The sequence below is a fragment of the Neolamprologus brichardi genome, unplaced genomic scaffold, assembly GCF_056152115.1.
Source record: "Neolamprologus brichardi isolate AB-2024 unplaced genomic scaffold, ASM5615211v1 NODE_ptg000038l+_length_1369362_cov_1, whole genome shotgun sequence".
In the NCBI taxonomy this organism is placed as follows: Eukaryota; Metazoa; Chordata; class Actinopteri; order Cichliformes; family Cichlidae; genus Neolamprologus; species Neolamprologus brichardi.
This window is the reverse complement of record NW_028270040.1, coordinates 894,562-913,725: the sequence shown is the minus strand read 5'-3', so window position 1 is coordinate 913,725 and position 19,164 is coordinate 894,562. Positions and strand designations below refer to the sequence as shown.

At 45.7% G+C, this 19,164-nt stretch overlaps 1 protein-coding gene across 4 annotated transcripts in view; it reads right to left on the bottom strand.

Annotated features, from left to right (window-relative positions):
* Nucleotides 1-19,164, bottom strand: part of atp6v0a1b (ATPase H+ transporting V0 subunit a1b) — a 29,939-nt gene that overhangs the window by 6,838 nt on the left and 3,937 nt on the right. Inside the window, exons 6-21 of one of the 4 annotated variants that reach the window (XM_087837002.1) lie at nt 18,794-18,876; nt 17,277-17,403; nt 17,059-17,141; nt 16,592-16,685; nt 15,863-16,075; nt 14,301-14,451; nt 13,923-14,062; nt 13,660-13,823; nt 12,716-12,806; nt 11,419-11,537; nt 11,095-11,311; nt 8,603-8,710; nt 5,911-6,111; nt 4,322-4,339; nt 2,894-3,011; nt 2,637-2,808 (exon numbers count right to left, since the gene is read on the bottom strand). In XM_087837002.1, the coding sequence (XP_087693128.1) occupies nt 2,637-2,808; nt 2,894-3,011; nt 4,322-4,339; nt 5,911-6,111; nt 8,603-8,710; nt 11,095-11,311; nt 11,419-11,537; nt 12,716-12,806; nt 13,660-13,823; nt 13,923-14,062; nt 14,301-14,451; nt 15,863-16,075; nt 16,592-16,685; nt 17,059-17,141; nt 17,277-17,403; nt 18,794-18,876 (2,099 nt within the window). The remainder of the gene's footprint in view (nt 1-2,636; nt 2,809-2,893; nt 3,012-4,321; nt 4,340-5,910; nt 6,112-8,602; nt 8,711-11,094; nt 11,312-11,418; nt 11,538-12,715; nt 12,807-13,659; nt 13,824-13,922; nt 14,063-14,300; nt 14,452-15,862; nt 16,076-16,591; nt 16,686-17,058; nt 17,142-17,276; nt 17,404-18,793; nt 18,877-19,164) is intronic. The other 3 variants (XM_087837004.1, XM_087837003.1, XM_087837005.1) reach the window with 3 other exon arrangements.

Here is a 19,164-nt window from a genome sequence, read left to right as displayed (position 1 = left end):
GGATAAACTAAGTGGCGCCTCAGAGGTGCTTCCTGCTGCGCCCGCTCTACTCGACAGGACGAGACGTTCTGGAGACACCGGTGTCCATTTCCCTCACAGCCAATGATCACGGTTTCATGTCATGTGCTCTCTACTGGATCATCTGTCACTTCCACCACCTCCTCATAGGCCTCTGCAATATTCTGTGATTTTCAAAATAAGCTTCCTCACAATCAGCTGAACTACAGTACATTCATTTTTAGATTTATCACCGAAGCCCGGGGTCGGCAACCCGCGGCTCCGGAGCCGCATGCAGCTCTTTAGTCCTTACAGTGCGGCTCCGCGTGGTTTGGGAAAATAAATTAGAAGTATTTAGCTGAAGTGTATTTTATTTGTGTTTAGTTCTTTTTTAACTTGTAGTTCTAAATTGGAAGATTATTGTGATTTTGAAATATAAAAATAAAATTACATCTTATCATTTTTTCATCGCTCAAAATAAGCGTCACACTCGTGGAAGCCTAAACGCCGCATTTATCGAGACGTTCAACCCCAGGTAGGCCAGTTATGGATGTTCGGATCCACATTATGTCAGCAGCTCCACCGTGAACTATGTTAAAACAAACACGCTCACGCCTCACAGACGACAGCTTACAGTAAAGATAAAAGTGACTCGTACAGCCTGATCTGCAGGCGCTGTGCGCAGAGGTTCAGGAGCAGAAGTCTTATTGTAAACATATCACGGCAGACCCGACGATGTTTCCATGAACACGCTTTTCAGCATCTCTTTATTGACCACTGTTCACACACGGTTGCTGTACGCATACAGCCGGCTGTAGCTTTGCAGCTCACAGCCCGACACACAACAACACAACAGCATAGATGGCACGGACATTAAGGCAGCGAGGCGTGATTGCGGGTGCCGCTCAGGTGCGTCCGCCTCCCCTGCAGCGCCGCTGCAGACCACGCCCCACCACACACATTAACCAGCTAAAATACATATTTAAGCTGAATTTTGCAAATATCTATTTTTTTTAGCAGCATTGTGCTTTTTTTCAATTATTTTTTTTAAAGTCAGGTCAAGGCTCCAAAAGCCCAAAGGAGATATGAGGGCGGCTCACAACAGTTTTTGTTTGCTGGATCATTTTAGTTCAGCTTTCCTTTTGTTATATTTCTTTAAGAGTTCAAAATGTGTTAATTACATAAATAAAATGTAATTTTCTCTGTAACTTCATGGATTTAAGCAACACAGCTTAGTTGTTCTGTGGATTCTTTTAAAAAGCAGTTAAAAACTTTTCTGTTCAAACAAGCCTTTTGTTGATCTACGTATTTTATATTCTTTACATTATTTACATTTGATCTTTTACATTGTGTATAATGTCTGTTGATTGTATTGTTTATTTTAATATTTGCAGCGCTTTGTGACTGCCTGTCTGTGAAAAATGCTTAATAAATAAACTTTACTTACTTTAGTTGTTCACACAAAGCATAAAGGTAAAAACAATATATACAGTGTTATCTTCATTTTAGATTTCAACAAGTATTTGTGGCTCCCAGAGTTTTCTGTTTTCTTTTGCGTGGAAACAAACGGCTCCATGTGGCTCTTTGGGTGTTAAAGGTCGCTGACCCCTGACCTAAGCAACCATAGACGTGTGCTGCAGCGTGCAGCTGCCAGCCAAAGCACGATTACACTGCACAGCTGAAATATTTCACTGTTGTGTAATGTTTGACATTTGCTGTTTGTCAGTGTGGTTGGATTAGCAGGGCGGGGTGCGTGCTAGGAGGCGATGGAGCTGCAAGGTGTGTGAGGTCCTCTGGAGCTCTGTATGATAACAGTTCAGTTTGAGAAGGTCCGAGTCTGCTGGGATTCCTCATGAGTGTGTGTGTGTGTGTGTGTGTGTGTGTGTGTGTGTGTGTGTGTGTGTGTGTGTGTGTGTGTGTGTGTGTGTACGGGTATTAACATGTTCATGGGGACCACAAATTGGTGGTTTACTATACTTGTGGGGACAAACAGGCCTCGTGGGGACCAGGATTTGTTTGAAGCATTTTTGAGACTCAAAATGTGGTTTTAGTGTCAGGGTGACATGCATGGAGCTGCCTGTGAGTGGATATTGTAGAGTAATCATCTTATGATGGAGTCTGTGCTGATTCAAACACATAAACACTGGACTGGAGTCATTCTGCAGCTGGTACAGTTATCAGGCCTCAAACAGGAAACCTGGGAGACTTTTGTAAAGACGGCTCCAGCAGATTTTCAGAGACTTCTGACAGTAACACCGTGTGACTGTTGGTTTTGTCTTCATTCAATCATAAATCAGGGGTGGCAAACTTCCAGCCCAGCAAAGCTGCAGACAGACAACATTAGGAGCTAAACAAAGCGATGCTGGTTTTTCCTTTCAGCCGTTGTTCATCGTGGAGGACAAAAGCTCAAACTTGTCTCTGAGCTCATGTGTGTCCTCTGCTCGTAGCAAACACATCAAAATGGGGCTTTTATGCAAACACTGAATACAAAGTTACAGTTCAGTATCGAATAAAACAAAAACTGTGTGTGTCACACCGACACAGACGGAGCTTCGCTGGTCCAGATCACAAAGTGACAAAGTGACAAAGTGACTCCCCGTCACAGATTCTCTGTATTTGCGTGTAAGTGTGACTCTAACCAGTGCAGACGCAGGGCATGCAGGAAGGCTGACAGCCCCTCCATCACGAGCAGGATGGCGACCGTTAGCACGGCGAAGAAGGCGAAGATGATGGACAGGCCGAAGAACCCGCCCCCGCTCCGGGAGGAGAGGCCGAGGTGCATCACCATGGACCAGAGGACCTCTGAGAGCTCTGTGCAAACAGGTTCACAGTGAATATCCAGCAGCAAACAACATGACTCATAGTTCTGTTTCTCTGTGTGAGAGTCGTCACTCACGTGCATGAGCCAGGCTGAGGGCCCACAGGCGGAGGTAAGAGGCTGTGTTGGAGATGCACCCCAGGCAGTACTCTATGGTGTGGATAGCCTGGTGGACGGCTACATCGCCGAAATCAAACTGTGGTGAGAGAAGGAACAGCGTGAGCACAGGAGTGTGTGCATGCAGGAGGTCGAACCAAACGTTGGCCCAGTTTCTCTTCAGATGAACTTCCTGAACGTTTTCACGTGTGCTCTCACAGCAAATGTAAACTGTTTTCAGGCTTCAGGACTTCTTAGTGGGAGAACCATCAGGTGCATGCAGCCCCATACAAATAATCCTGTCTTCATGATGATGACGAACTCTCTGACCTTGTTCTTTGGATCAATGTTTCATGTTTCATTGTTTAGGATCGTAAATGTCGTTTAGGAAGCAGAGCATGCTGCAGGGTAACCTTTGTGTATGTAGCAAGAATCCCTCACACATGCTGTGTAGCATAACCCAGCGAGCATGCTAATCCAGAGAGCTGGGAAACAGCTACTTCTTTTATGCAGCTGAGAGCTGCTTTGACCTTTGACCTCTGCCTGTGACTTCTCTCATCAGCTTTAAAACAAAGTTCTTCGTCCACAGCCAGATCACAGCTCAGGGAGGTGTTTGTTTATTGTAAAGCCCGCGCACTTCCTCCATTCTCTCCATCCTGGAGCGAGGCTAGCCTTTCCTGTACGGAGCGAGCAGGGAGGGGGGAACACGGCAGTCAAACGCTCCGTGTAGCTTTTGTTCGGTTGTGCTTGGCGCTGGTCTGGTTTCCTCTTTCCATGCTCCCCTTTTGTTTTTGGATCAGACAAATGGAGTTCATGGAAGCAGGAGTCATTGTTCCCATTCAAAGGATCACTAATGAGAAACAGAAGAATGAATGCTAGCACGCCATAACGGCACAAAACACTGAGGCCAATGACTGAAAACATTTCCGCTGATAGTGGAAACAAAGGTAGACTTCTGCTCAGGTGACAGCTTGAAATTGAAGCTGTACCTGACTGACTGTGGACGCAGCTTCAGGGGCAAAGACTCCTGTGGTTGTGCAGAAGTACAACCAGATGGGTTTTAGTGAAAACTGACCCTTGACCTGTTGCTCTTTGATCTGGTCACAAAGTAACAACTGTTGCTTCATCTTTTCCCAGTTACTGGATATGGATAAGGTTGGTGGTTTGATCCCTGCCTGCTCCAGTCTGCACACCAAGTATCCTTATAAAGTGCTTTAGAATAGAAAAGCTCTACATAAGACACCTGTCACAGTGCGAGAGGCTTTTTCACTGTCATGCAAACAAACCTTCAGTCATGCACGCCTGGCAGCTCAGGACTAAAGCATATTTAAACAATTCAAACATGAAAAAAACAAATGAAGCAAGCCAGCATTCAGACATGCTCAGGAAACGTTAAACTCTGAATCTTACCGGCTCTTCCTCTGAGTGCTTGAAAGTAAGCAAAGGTGAAAGGTCAGTGGTGCGATCCACAATCAAATCTTTCAGAAGTTTCATCACCAGATTTAATGGGACATGATCCAAATGAGGAAGTGTGTGGAACTTATCAATAAGACGTCTCGCTCTGTAACCCGAACACAATCATTCAGTTCTGTCATGTTTATGATGTTTATGATGTGAATAAGAGCTCAGGTTTGTTCCCAGAATGCTTAGCTCTCATACACGACTGTTATTCTGTGCAGGTTTTTAAAAAGTGACGAGTCCCTGAACTAAAATTCAGATATTACAGTCATGGTAAAAAGAAGTGACACCTTTAACATCCCTGAATCCACCTCAGTGAAGAGCACGGGACACCTGCACCGTGTCATTACTCATCTAACCTGAAACACTCTTCCTCCCACTTCATGCACACATGTCTTAAGGTCCCACCACAGCATGTCCGTCACTGACTGGGCCATTACGACACCTCCAACACCTGCTGACCCTGTGTCATCTGAGCTCAGGCTGCAGAACAAGCTTTATGGTTTTTTGCTGTCTCTCTGAGCATTGCATGGACTTCCACTTTTAGGAAGACTGTGGCTTTGTGTTAACATACAGCGTAAAGCTTGAAGGCCAAGTTCTGCTTCACAGAGGTGGTCACACCTGCTGCTACTTCACCTGCTAAAGGCTGAACTTCCTCCACTCACTGCTTCTGCAATTTAGCTTCATTCTTGTCAAATAATGACACGGTGTAATATGTCACATGCTGAGGTTGTGTTTACCTGCTAAGGCCAGATGATTCTGTATCATATGGTGATGTGTAAAACCTTTAAAGTGGGTGTCCTGTCTTCTTACCATGACTCAGTTTCCCCAAAGTCCAGACTTTAACAGGAACCTCCCGTCTTTGTGTTTCCTGTCTGAGCCCTGGTGGAGTGATACGCAGAACCAGCTTCCACACTTCAACTTTAACTCGACTTCCAAACAGGAATGTGAGAGTTGCCTGGACCCACTGTGCTTTTCCACACGGTTCAGAGGTTTGATTCTCATTAAATCATCAGGATCTACAAGTAATCCTTTTAAGGAAGCCAGACGGACCTCCAGAGAAAGTCCCAGAACATCACATGTTTACTTTGTGAATGGATGATAAATGCAGCCTTGCTAACTGTGCAGTGTTAGCAAGGCAAAAACACTCAAGATTTATTATGAAGAGAAGCCAGAGACACCCGACCCCTGTGTCACTGACTGAAACAAAGAGGGTCGCTCATATTTATGTTTCTGAAATGGAAAAGCCATCTTTTTTCCCAGTGTCTAATATCTCTATAAAGGGATATTAGTGTGCTTATTTCATCCATTTGCACCTGAAATAAGCAGCCATTGCTCTGTATGTGCTATCTGAAACGTGGAGCTGCATCTGGTTAAATGGCAGTCATGCAACGTTTTGTGCTTTGTGACCTCTGTGGGAGCCCAGGGAATAGTCAGAGCCCGTATGACGCTGAAAGCATCATTCACATCACAATCCTACTAAAACATATATTCACAGCAGATTCTGAGAGAGGACAGCATGTGGCAGCGATGAGACTCACCTCGTCGCCTTCTTCTGAGTGCTGGGAGAGCTGGTCGTGGTCCATGATGCCAGCTTCGTCTTCTGTGGGCCCGTTGCCCACCCGCACCCCTCCAAACTTCTGCGTGCCCTGTTGAGTGAGTCCGGTGCATGATGAGGACACGCCTGTTTGCTCTAAAGACTGCTCTAGATTCTCTGCAGGGGTTTCTTCCCTCTTCTGTGACTAGATACAAAAGCCACAAGAGCTGTGTCTAGCTTAAAGCAAGCCTTAGGATGTTTCCTTCTTAATTTACTCCAATTTGTAAAACAGGACACCCAGAAACCGAGACAAAATAGATTTACCAGCTTATCAAGTATAACGGTTCAAATTTCAATAAGCAATCGTTCACTGGAGAGCAAAATAGTCTCACTGGTTCAATCACAGCTGAGCACAAAGACCTGAAGACCCGTCCAGCTAACTGTAGCTGCACAGATCTCATCATCATCTTATTCTAATAGCACTCGTGTGAGATTTACAACTGCTGGGAAACAAATACTGAAGCATGGCTAAAAGCGTTTTTGTGACCTTGAAGTTATCTTAAATTTGAAAAGCAAAACCTGCAGTTTCACCATGTGTCCAAAGGCTGTGTGATAGTATTAGCTAGCTGTAACATAGCTAACCCACATGAATCTGGGAAGGTGGTTTAATGTGACAGCACAGCAGTGCCAGTCACCTGGCAGCAAGGTTGTGGGTTTGAATCCACTGGTGCCTTCATGTTAGCTTCATAAGCTATTTTAAACTGGCTGTCTGTGTCAGCCCTTTGAGAGCTTGGCGAACCTCTTGGCCTCTGGGTCAAGAGGAAAACTACGGTGTCATTTGACTTAGACTTAGATCCTCCTGCGCCGATCGGCGCATCGGGCGACAAGAGAACGCCATCGAACTCGGTCTATCGCGGCAGTTGTTGCTTCATCCCATGACAGTTCGACTGAACATAAATCTTCAAGGAAAGTCCTCCTCCATGTTATTTTAGGTCTTCCTCGCCGTCTCTTTCCATTCTTCGGGTTCCACAGAACCGCGACACGGGCAGGTCTCGGATCCGGTAGCCGAAGGATGTGACCGGCAAATCTGAACCGACGCTTGGTGACTTGGACATGGAGCGGCTCTACTTCCGCACGGCGATATACTTCTTCATTGGTAACGCGATCCCGATATGTGATCTTGAGCAGCCATCGAAGACAACGTTGTTGGAAAACGTCAAGATGGCGGTTGATCTTTGCAGTTGATTTCCAAGTCTCCGCTGCACACAGTGCCGTCGGTATAACGATGGTCTTCAGGAGCCGCAGGTTCCTGAAGACCATCGTTATACCGACATGTCATTTGATAGTTGGGATTTTCTCTGAACGATTGTCTTTACCTTACAATATAACGAGGCGACTGTTATCCTGATTTGGAGCTATATAAAAAAATGAATTGAACAATGTGGCTGAATCATGTGACAGCTGTGTTCTGCTGATAATGACCACTGTTTTCCACTAATGGTCAAATGTCCCTTTGACCAGACTGATGGGAAAAAGTCCTTCTTGTGGCTAATTTGACCAAATTAACTGAAACATCAGAAACGAGCTGCAGAGACAGTCGAGTTTCTGATGAGCAGTTTGGATCATTTTGGCTCGTGCAAAACAAACAAACAAACAAACAAACAAACAAACAAACAAACAAACAGTGACTTATCTGTCAGAAAGCAGAGCTATCCACAGCGTGTGACTAACAGTCGTTAGTGAGCGACCGTGCACTCACGCCACACTTAGCCTGTCACGTCCACTTTGAATGGCGACAGTGAAAACACTTAGTCTGACACTTCATAACTGGGTTCACAGCCCGATGGCATCAGTCTTTATGATCTATGATTGCAGCTAGCTGGCTAATCTTTTCTCGTTAGCTTAAGTAGTCACAAGTGTTTGTTTAGCCCTCTTCAGACAGTTTGTGCTGTGCTGCTGTGCTGAGAGCCGACTGTTTGTTGGTGTTAATAAATAGAAACTCCTTTTCTAAACTAATGTTTGCCATAGTGTTGCTTATTGGCCGTCTTCTCCCAGAAGAGAAGCACTCAGGCAAAGTACTGTGTAGTGAGAAACAGCCCTGCTCCTAAACATAGCAATCAGTGCAAACTAAGCCAGTTAGGTCTGTTCAGACATTGTTGATAAAAACCTTTAAATACATGCAAAAGTCCACAGTCACCTCTCTTACAACGTGTGAGCATGTATAACACTGCTAAAGCTAATCTGCTCTGTAAAGATCAGGCCCCACATTTACAGTTATAAAGAGTCTTTGTGAGGTTTTAGCTCTGCTGATCTTCAGTGGAATAAGATCCATAACCAGTGAGAGATATGAAAGCTCCAGGTGGCATATCTACCAAGGTAGCACTCGGTAATGGTCGTCACCATTTTGGATAGAAAACTGCCAAATATACAGTTAAGACAACTGAATCAAAGTATCATCGAATTTTAGGGTGTCCTTTGTCTGTTGAGTCGTTATCGTACATTTCTCGCCAAAATATCAACGTTTCCAAAGCTGGCTTTAAGCAGTTTTCATGGCAGCACAACCAACCACGTTACACAATGTGCATTGAAATGAATGACAGGAGTAAGAAAACAAAAGGTTATATCAAAGGTAGTAACTTAACTTAACAGTAATGAAAGATAGAAGTAGGGTTCTAGTTGTGGTCAGATGCACATACCAGGTGCTTTTTCCACAGGTGCTGACGCCGAAGCACCATAGTTTTCACAATCAGCATACAGGGAACACATGCAAGGGCAATCAGCACCAACAAAACCTGGATCGCCATCTAAAGATTCAAAGAGAGAGGTTAATTAAGAAATGAGCAGTGTACAAACAGGTCTTGGTCTAAAACAGAACCTCAAACTGCAATTACAGAGCACAACATAACAGATTGACAATGAAACCCACAAGACTTCAACATACGAGCTCTGCTGTGCTTTAAATGATTAAAGACCCAACACGCTCTAATCGATCACATGTAACTAAAAATAACAGAAAAAACTACAACTGCTGCCAGATCTTCACCTTCATCTTGCAACAAGAACTGATAACTAACGAACAACTAATGTTGTTAAACAACAACTTGTAGTGGCAGATATCCAAGAAAGGGTCTCCAGTATGAAGAGTTGGACAGAACCAGGCCCCGACATGGTTCACGCCTACAGGCTGAAGAAGCTGACTGCACTCCACGAGCGCCTGGCAGCACAAATGAACCAGCTGCTAGTTAACGAGGGACACCCGGAATAGCTAACCGAAGGTCGGACGGTCCTGATCCTCAAGGACCCCCAGAAGGGAGCGGTCCCCTCCAACTACCGACCAATAACCTGCCTCAGCACCACGTGGACGCTCCTGTCAGGCATCATAGCGGCTAAGACGAACAGGCACATGGGTCAATACATGAGCACAGAAAGGGGCAAGAATACCAGAGGCACAAAACACCAGCTGCTGGCAGACCAAGCAGTCAGCCAAGACCAACTGGACTGATTACAAGGAGGCCCATGACTCAATGCCCCACTCCTGGATCCTGGAATGCCGAGAACTGTACAAGATCAACAGGACCTGAAGAGCCTTCATCAGGAACTCAACGGGGATGTGGCGGACAACACTAGAGGCCAACCTCAAGCCCATAGCACAAGTCACCATCAAGTGCGGGATCTGCCAAGGAGATGCTCCTCAGGCAGCAGAAACCTAAGAAAGAGGAGGAACCATCATGGAAGGACAGGTCTCTGCACGGTATGTACCACCGGCAGATAGAGGAGGTGGCTGATATCCAGAAATCCTACCAGTGGCTGGACAAAGCTGGACTGAAAGACAGCACAGAGGCTCTAATCATGGCAGCACAGGAACAAACTCTGAGCACAGATCCATAGAGGCTGGGGTCTATCACACCAGGCAAGACCCCAGGCTGTGTAAAGATGAGACAATCCAGCACAGAACAGCAGGGTGCAAGATGCTAGCAGGCAGGGCATACATGGAACGCCATAACCAAGTGGCCGGCATAGTGTACAGGAACATCTGTGCCGAGTATAACCTGGAAGTCCCGAGGTCACAATGGGAGATGCCCCCAAGGGTGGTGGAGATCGAGCAAGATCCTGTGGGACTTCCAGATACAGACGGACAAAATGGTGGTGGCTAACCAACCGGACATAGTGGTGGAGGACAAACAGAAGAAGACGGCCGTAGTGATCGATGTAGTGAACGACAGCAACATCAGGAAGAAGGAACACGAGAAGCTGCAGAAATACCAAGGACTCAGAGAAGAGCTCGAGAGGATGTGGAGGGTGAAGGTGACGGTGTCCCAGTGGTAATCAGAGCACTCAGTGCAGTGACTCCCAAACTAGGCGAGTGGCTCCAGCAGATCCCGGGAATAACATCGGAGATCTCTGTCCAGAAGTGCGCAGTCCTGGGAACAGCTAAGATACTGCAGACCCTCAAGCTCCCAGGCCTCTGGTGGAGGACCCGAGCTTGGAGGATAGAGCGCCCACAGAGGCGAGCTGGGAATTTAATGTTTTTGGTTTTTTTAAATGAGAAAATCCTGAATAAATTCAAACTTGTGCACTGAATGATTTTTTTAGTCATTAAAGATGTATCCCATGCTGAAAAAACAACTCAAAGGAATCATTAAAAGCCAAAATTACCATGATTTTAAGCCCCGTAATGAATGTATATACCTGACCCCAACTGTACCACTACAGAGTTTCACTAACAACAAAACATCCGTGCAGGTTGTCCATGTTTTAAGGTAGAACTGTTGTAAACTGTGTTATAGCCAACAAATGAACCCCACTAGGTGCCAGCAGCACAACCATCATACTGAGAGGTGAGAATGATAAAGAATTTCAAATTATACACACACACGAAACAGGAAATGAAAAATTATCACCTCGATTTAAAACTGCAAAAATCAACAATTTAAAACTAATTTAAATGGTAAACCTCGGCATACTGACAGAAGGACACGACCTGCACCTTTATGAGATGGTATCAATAAGCAAAGCTCAAACTGCTCCAAGCTGCTGTGTTTGTTTTGTTCTACAGTGAAGCTTGACCTCAAGTTTCTGAGGGAAAGTAAAGCACACTGAAATATCTGTTTGCTCTGCAGAACTGCACGACTCTAACATGTCAGTGTGACGGGCTATGTCAGGAGAGGGCGGGCAATGGGAGGAGCACCTGTCCCTCGTAGAGGCGTTTGTTGGTGGGGTCACCGTAGTTGAAGAGACACATGTTGATGAAGTGGATGAGCAGGCTGGGAGCATCCTTGGACGTCTGGGCGGTGTAGGCTGTCCACTTGTAGAAGATCAGCAGGGCAAGGTAGCCGAACAAGCTGGTCATGAAGACAATCTCTGGGATGAAGCCCAGGAAAATGTTCAGAGGCTTCTTGAAGTACCTGCAGCGCAGCGAGGTCACACATGAACAACAGAACAGCATGGTGCCTGTTTGAAAATGATCAGCTGTGTTTGAACATTCAGTATCAGCCCTCAGTGTGACTCTTACAGGTGGTTGAAGAGGCTGAGAGAAACTCCAAATATCATGTGGATGATGCCCAGGATGACGGACATCTTCATCTTAAAGGAGTTGAGGAAAGTCAGCTTGTTGGTGGCAATATTCCAGATCTGCAGAGAAAAATTTGCCGTAACGATATAACTTATGATATAATTGACACTAGACAAAATACTTTACAACTCCACAACTTTATTCGTGCAAAAATAAAAAACCATCAATGTATTTTCACTTAAACAAGCAGCTGTTTTTATCTGCATTAAAGTTACATAAACATGTAACAGTGCAAATTCTTTGCTGACAGTTTAACCAAAAAGCATTTCCAGTGGAAACTGGCCGACATATCCTCAGCATAACCATGTATAATATCCACAAAACTTAAAAAGAGGTTAAACACACACAATACGGTAATATTATGTTGAAGCACAGTACGTATCACTCCGCGAGGCTCCGCCTACGATAGCCGTAATGCTCCAACAATCCATCAAGCGGTGCGGCTTCGTAGCTTAGCAAAGTCGTACTAAAACATTTGACAGACTTTCGAGCGCCGTGCACATAAAATCGTCTCGAGGTCAGTAAACACAACCAGAGTTCATACATAAGGCACACGGGATTATAAGGGGCTCTGTCGACTTTCAGAAAAATCAAAGGATTAATTTTAAGTGCCGTATTTTCCAAACAACACGGTAATAACGACGGCCCGCTAGCATGCGCTACCAAAAATAGTGCTTTGTTTTGTATCTGACGGACGAAAGCTAAACCAGTTCCACACCAGTGAAGTTGCAGCATTTTTACAAACCAGTTCAGGTTCATCTGTTTCACTCAACGATCCACTTTCACCCTTCTCATTCTGTGTCGCCGCCATGCTTTTGCCGCCATGTGCGTATGTAAACAAAGGCACTGCGCATGTGTGTTTTACCCATATTCTATCGCCACATCTCATTTTCTTATCGTTGCCCAACATTATACTGGTATAATACAGTATAAACGGTATGATATGGCCCAGCCCTACTGGATACTGAAGTTTCCTCCGACAGGGTTCAGGGGCAGGTGACTCATTGTGTCACACGGTCTCACATCTGTGTGTTTAATCATCTCTGTAGCACAGTGAGGACCGACAGCTATGGAGCTCTGACAGCATCGATTGTTGCTTGGCTCACAAACTGGATTATTGGCATTCCTATCACTGATTTCACCAGCCCAAGATGAAATGAGCAGGTTGTCGTGCACTGGAGACAATTAGAGCCGGTAATTTGATTTAGTTGTGATAGTGAGTACATGCATTGTTTACCGGGTCAATTCCGAGTGGATAAGGTCCACCGAACACGCCGGGAATAGCAGGATCTAACTGGAGAACTGCATTTCCATCAAGAGTCTCAGACCTGGGACAGAGAGAAGGAGAAGAACTACAATACATGCTGCAAGATGAGAAACAGTTTAGAGCACGAACCTGCCACACACACACACTGGCCACTTCATTAGTTACACCTCGCTAGTAACAGGGTGGACCCATATGATGACGTTGGCTTCCCGTCTTACTTTGACAGTCAGTTATCTTGTGTTTTGTATAATTAGCTTTGCTGCATTTAAATTCTAACTCTTAAATATGAGAGTTTGTTCAGAGATGCTCTCCTGCATGTTATTAACTTACTTCCTATTAGCTCTGACATCAAACAGGCATTTTCACCAAAGAGCTGCTGCTCACTGAGATGATCTCAGCAGACCGTCTGACACAACCATGCCGTGTTCAAAGTGAGTGATTGGCTGATTAGATAACTGTTAACAAGCAGCTGAACAAGTGCTCCTGACTACAGAAGTCTCCTTTAGGTTCCTACAGGCTCACATGCTGAACTGGATTACATGCATCAGATTCGTTTTTTCCTCTGAGGCTGTGTTTGTGCCACTCGGTAATTTTAAAGGTTTAGCTGTCTAGCTGTTTAGCTACGTCCCAGCTATAGCCGGGTCGTAACAATAGCGTTTTCAGTTATTTCTTGGAGACTGAAGTAAGTTTAATCTTCGAGTTAGCTGCTTCGAGTTAGCTGCTTCGAGTTAGCTGCTTCGAGTTAGCTGCTTCGAGTTAGCTGCTTCGAGTTAGCTGCTTCGAGTTAGCTGCTTCGAGTTAGCGCTGGGGATGACATTCAGTACTGGTTTTGGTCTGGTAGTGGTCACAAACAGGAAAAGTGGAAATCTAAACTTCATTTGTGATGCAGAAAAACTGGAAGAGCCTGAACTCACGTCCAGTTGGCTCCTTTGGGGCCGAACATGGGCCTGACACTCCAGCCAGACCCAAACATGTTGAGTGACTTAGAGAAACAGTCGTTGTAAATGACGCCTGTGTAGACGGAGAAGATGCCCATCAGGAGGATGATGTAGCGCCCAGCAAAAATCATGTTGAACATCTACAGAAGCAAACAGAAAACACTGGAATATGATGCTTCTGCTCACCGATTGAACAACCAGGATTTACTATGTTGGATTACTTCTACGTGTTAACGTACCTCATTGTCACTCTTCTGGGCGAGGAGGCGACTCTCTCGAATGACCAGGTAGAGGGCAGCACAGGTCATCAGCAGGCCGTGGCCCATGTCACCAAACATGACAGCAAACAGGAAGGGGAAGGTGATGATGGTGTACGGAGCTGTAGGCACACAGGGATCCAACAACCATCATTCAACTCTGCTGCTGAAACTTGAAGCAAATAACACATTTTACACACAAAGTAACAAATCTTTGTAACAGAAGCAAACTCGCTCTGTTCGTTTGGTTGACACTCGATTAGTTTGGCCTGAACACTGAACTGCTGCAGAGTCCAGGAGAGCTTCACATTCACCGCAGTCACAATCACACGTTTGAATGAACAGTCATTTCAATATGACCTGGATTGATTTCCCGGTAACTTCCGATGCCGTAGGCGTCCACAATATTCTGGAAGCCTGATGTGAACTTGTTGGTCTTGTTGAAGGTGGGTGGAGTCTGTTTGGTCTGCATCCTGTTTAGGATGGAGGGCACTGTTGATCCGCTCCTCTCCTGTGAAATAAAGCCTCGTTTAGAAAACCTCTGACTGGACCTCAGACCTCAGTGAGCTCCTCATCCAAAGGTCCACAGACCAGTGAACTTTGTCTTTACAGCTAATCAAAGCATCTCTCAGATACTGTCCTCATCCAACTATCAGCGGTCCCCAACCCCCGGGGGCTCGTTTGGTACCGGGCGCGACAATTGAGGCTCGGGTGTGAAATTTATGGTTTTGATCATTAACTCGGTAACTTGGTCCTATCGTTTTATTTTGTTGCATTTATCCGCAACACCTTAAAGGCCGGTCCGTGAAAATATTGGTCTGTGGTGCAAAAAGGTTTGGGACCGCTGAGGTAACTTATTAGTCTAAACAGGGAGATTCCCCGTCAGCTGTTTGTTGGCCTGTGCCAACTTAAATGTAAAATATGACATAAAGAAGTGTTTTTCTAACATTTCTTTCCATTCTGCTCAGACATGTTTTATCTCTGCTATGCAGATGATATTCCGCTGTACACTTTGGATGGCAGACAGATTTCTTTAACTAAATCGAGACAAACTGAAATAACTGTGCAGCAGAAACGTGTGTCTGGGATAAAGGAGACACTTGTTGGTTCTGTGGATGCACATGTGAAGACTCAGCTCGTTCCTGTGTTTATCATCTACAACATAAGCTGCACTGTGTCACGTCCTGAACTGGAAACGATTATTCGCGCTGTTGTTTCCTCACATTTGGATTCCTGCAGTGCACGCGTGTGTTAGCAAAACCTCCGTAGAGCGTTTGCTCAGAACGATCCCGACAGGCTTCGACTAAATCCTTCACGTGATCCTGATGCAGCTGCACTGGCGTCTGGTTTATTTCAGCGTACAATATAAGATTCTTTTATTGACATGGAGAGCGTCTCATGTACAGGCGCTAGTTTATATCAGAGAGCTTCTGCACCCACGTGTCCCTCATGGTCCTGTGACCAGGGCTCACAGCGCCCCACACTGAGCTGAACACTCTGGAACTCTCTGTGGACTTCAGATCAGTCACCTCCAGTTAAAAACATATTGTTTTAAACCTGTTTTGTTTTCATGTTTCTTGTTTTTATGCATTGTTGTGAAGCACTTCGTGACTGTATTTCTTAAAAGGTGCAATAAAGTTTTACTTACTTATCGCTGGGTAGTAACTATGGGAACAACATCATCTGCTCTTTGCACGTCTGATTAGATGCAAACTGTACTTAGTTCACCCGTATTTATACATGTGTAATGACAATAAAGTTGACTCCTAACTAAGACACGATTCTCTTTGGAAACATCCTAGTTTGATCCCAACCTGAGTCCAGTTTGTGAGTGACCGTGGGTGTCTGTGGGCTCGGATGCACAGCACGAGCAGCAGAGCAGAGAAATGTGCGACAGGCTGCAGAGACGGGACCAAACTCACCGTTCCTCTGCGCAGAGCGAACTGGATCGAGTCCAGGTCTGAGACAGGACACCACACCTCAGCTATCAGACACTTCTGCGTGACGTCGATGTTGCAGAGGTTCAGCGTGTGGTAGATGGCCTTCATCTTCCTCACCTTGATGAACCACACCCGCATGGTCTTAGAAGCAGCCTGAAGCACTCGCTGACGGTGGTCCTCGGTTTGGTTCAGCACCTACAGCAGCAGCGTGGAGGGATGTTTCATCCTGTTAACCTCTTTGATTTTTCACGTTTTCTTGTTGAAGTTTGAAATGTGCAGAAAACCTACGTCACATTCATTCACACAACTTGTATTTCAGTGTAGTGCTAGGCTGTGCTGTGGTGTGCGTCTGGCAGGATCAGACCTTTCAAGCAGAACAGGCTTTTTCCTGTCTTAATAAGGAGAAACGGGGGAACCACAGCACATAAAGGACGCGGCTCTTTCAAAGATAAGACGTGTAGCACAATGAAGCCTGTCTACATACAAGGGCCTTTGTAATTTGACTGGAAATAAATGTTCTGAAGGAAAGGTGCAGGAGTGCACACTGCTGTGCAGAGCGTCTCATGATTTCATCTGGTTTAGTGAGCAAAAGACGTGCACCGCTCACAGCTCTGCGGCTTAGACGATAAATAGGCATCTGTCCGGGGTCGAGGTCGGGGTTTTACAAGACTGTAAGCGTTTGGCTGATGCCTGTAGAGACACATAACTTACCATTTGCAGGTCATCGATGCGGCTGTTGACTCCAGCCAGCATCTCCTTCCTCTCCTGCGGGGTCTCTGGGCAGGGGTAGAGCGACGCACGGAACCTGCAGGAACGCCACAGTCAGTCTGACCACACAGCGGTCGCAGCAGATGGCCCCGCCCCTCCCTGAGCCTCCCTGACTTCATCACAGGCCATGTTACGCTGGACATATCGTACATTTCACTAGAATCAGATCAAAGCCTTTCGTGATGACAGACGGGACGTGTGTGTCACTCTCCACAGAAAATGCTCCACGCTGTGGATTTACAGCCGTCACAGCGCTCATTCTTAACTAGCACTTAGCTGTGATGCTACTACGTGATCGTGAAACCGTGTCAGGACTAAACATAAGCATCACGCTGCGTGATTCTACATTTTAAAATGGAGACGGTCAATAAAACAGTGACAGCAGCAACGTTTTTTCATGCAGCACCCACCCCTCACAGATCTTCTTCACCCGGTTCTTCAGCTGGTCACCCTGGAAGAAGATGATGAACACCGACTTGTGGACTTGATCTCCCTGTTGGAAGAGAACGAAACATTAGTGCTCTGTGTCCCAGAGTCCCACATGTATTATTTATCTGCTTTATTCGATTCTTGTTTGAAATTCTGTTCTCATTACTACTCTGCACAACTCCACTATCACTCTACTCACTGTGGTGGGGTCCTCTAGTGGGTCCTCGATCTCTGCCTTCCTTAAAAAGACATTACCACGGCACACCCTCCACAGCATCCGCTCAAAGGTGGGAATCCTCTCCCTGCTGATCACTCCGGCCACAAAGCTGCACAGACACGAAACCAGCACGACAGAAACGCCGCAGCTTATAATCCATCACAGTTCACGAGTGACAAATGTGAGCTTGAGATCCACTAAGACACAGGTGTCCAACTCCAGGCCTCGAGGTTTGAGACGCGTCCTCGATCCAACACAGCTGATTGAAACGGCTCAATGATAATGGCTGTATCCCAATTCAGGGTCTGCAGCCTTAAAGGCCGCATTTTAAGGCCGATTACGTCACAGCGGCGCGACGAAGGCTGTCCCAATTCGAAGGCTGCTCGAAATGCGGCCCTCAAATGCGTCCTTCATTTCCCTGAATTTTAAGGATGTGGCGGTGTAGCCTTCGGGGCCCAACATATCCCAGAATGCATAGCGCGGCGGTGGGTGTGGATAATTTTGCCGGAAAAAAACGGTGGATGAGGGGCGCCCGAAGAGTAAACTTTAAGTAAGTACTGAATATTATGTCACTTATTTATGTGCAAATGTTTAATAAGGAAGAACATTAAAACATTCCTGTTGGCCACATGTCGGCAAAGTCATGTGACATTAGTGACGTTTGTACTAACTTGGTTTTAAAGCCTTTACTTTAAAATATACGCCGTTCAATAGCTGAGCTTAATCAGAGAATGATCAAAGCTCATGTAGAAACAAACAAATGAACAAAAGATTTTCTCCTTCATTTCTGTCAAACAAAGCTCAAGGCCCTTGAGGATCGTTGAGGCTGCGTACTTTAAGGATGCAGACCCTGAATTGGGATACAGCCAAAGTCTTGAAGTTCTCCAGAGGCCTGGTAACGAACTCATCATGTGATTCAGGTGTGTAGACCCAGGAGGAGATCTAAAACCTGCAGGACACCGGCCCTCGAGGCCTGGAGTTGCCTATCCCTGCACGAAGGCATCAGGATCATATATTTGATGAAATTCAAACGAGCAAACGAGCTAACGAGCTAAACATGCAAACTCCCAGAGAGCAGTTATAAGAGACAACAGTCTCAGTACTTCTTTAGTTCTGTGGTGAGCATCTAGCAAATCACAGCATCCAGCTCCACTTGCATCAGCAGATAAGGTATATGCAGCAAATGTTTTGTTCTGATGTTCAGACTGACTGCAGTTCAGCAGGTTCAGCAGGTTATCTACTGATTAGAAGGTTGATGGTTCGATCCCTGTCTGCTCCAGTCTGCCTGCCAAACACTGTTCAGCAAGATGCTAACCCCAAGTTTCTCTCTGATGCATCCAGTGGAGTGTGAGTGTTAGAGAGAAAGCACTTCTGCATAGAGGAAGTGCTTTCACCATTAACCGTTCCTTCACTGTGGAGTTTATAGTTCTCCAGGATCACTAACCGTGAGAGATCCAGAAGATAAATTGATGTTACTTTATACATTTATTATTATTTACCCTAGTCTGAGTGGGGCCCCGCGGCCCCCCTCGCTACCCTCCATCAGAGCCGATGACTCCTCCAGCAGGTTAGGATCCTCCATCTGCCAACAAAATAACAAACAGCACCTGATGAGGTGTAGGAAGTCAGCAGTTAGGCCCATGCATCACACAGACTTTTGCACTGCCGCTGCAAAGCCTGTAAGAGATGCACATGTGAAACATCACTGAAGTATCAGATAAAGAGTTTCTGCAGAGTGCTGTGGCTGCTAGAACCAATCTTTTACATTTTATGTTCGAAAGACGTTTTTAGGTCAGCTCGTCACACATTTGTTGACTCATGTGACCTGGGACACTCACAGAGCGCGTGCAGAGTGGGAAACTGAAGAAGC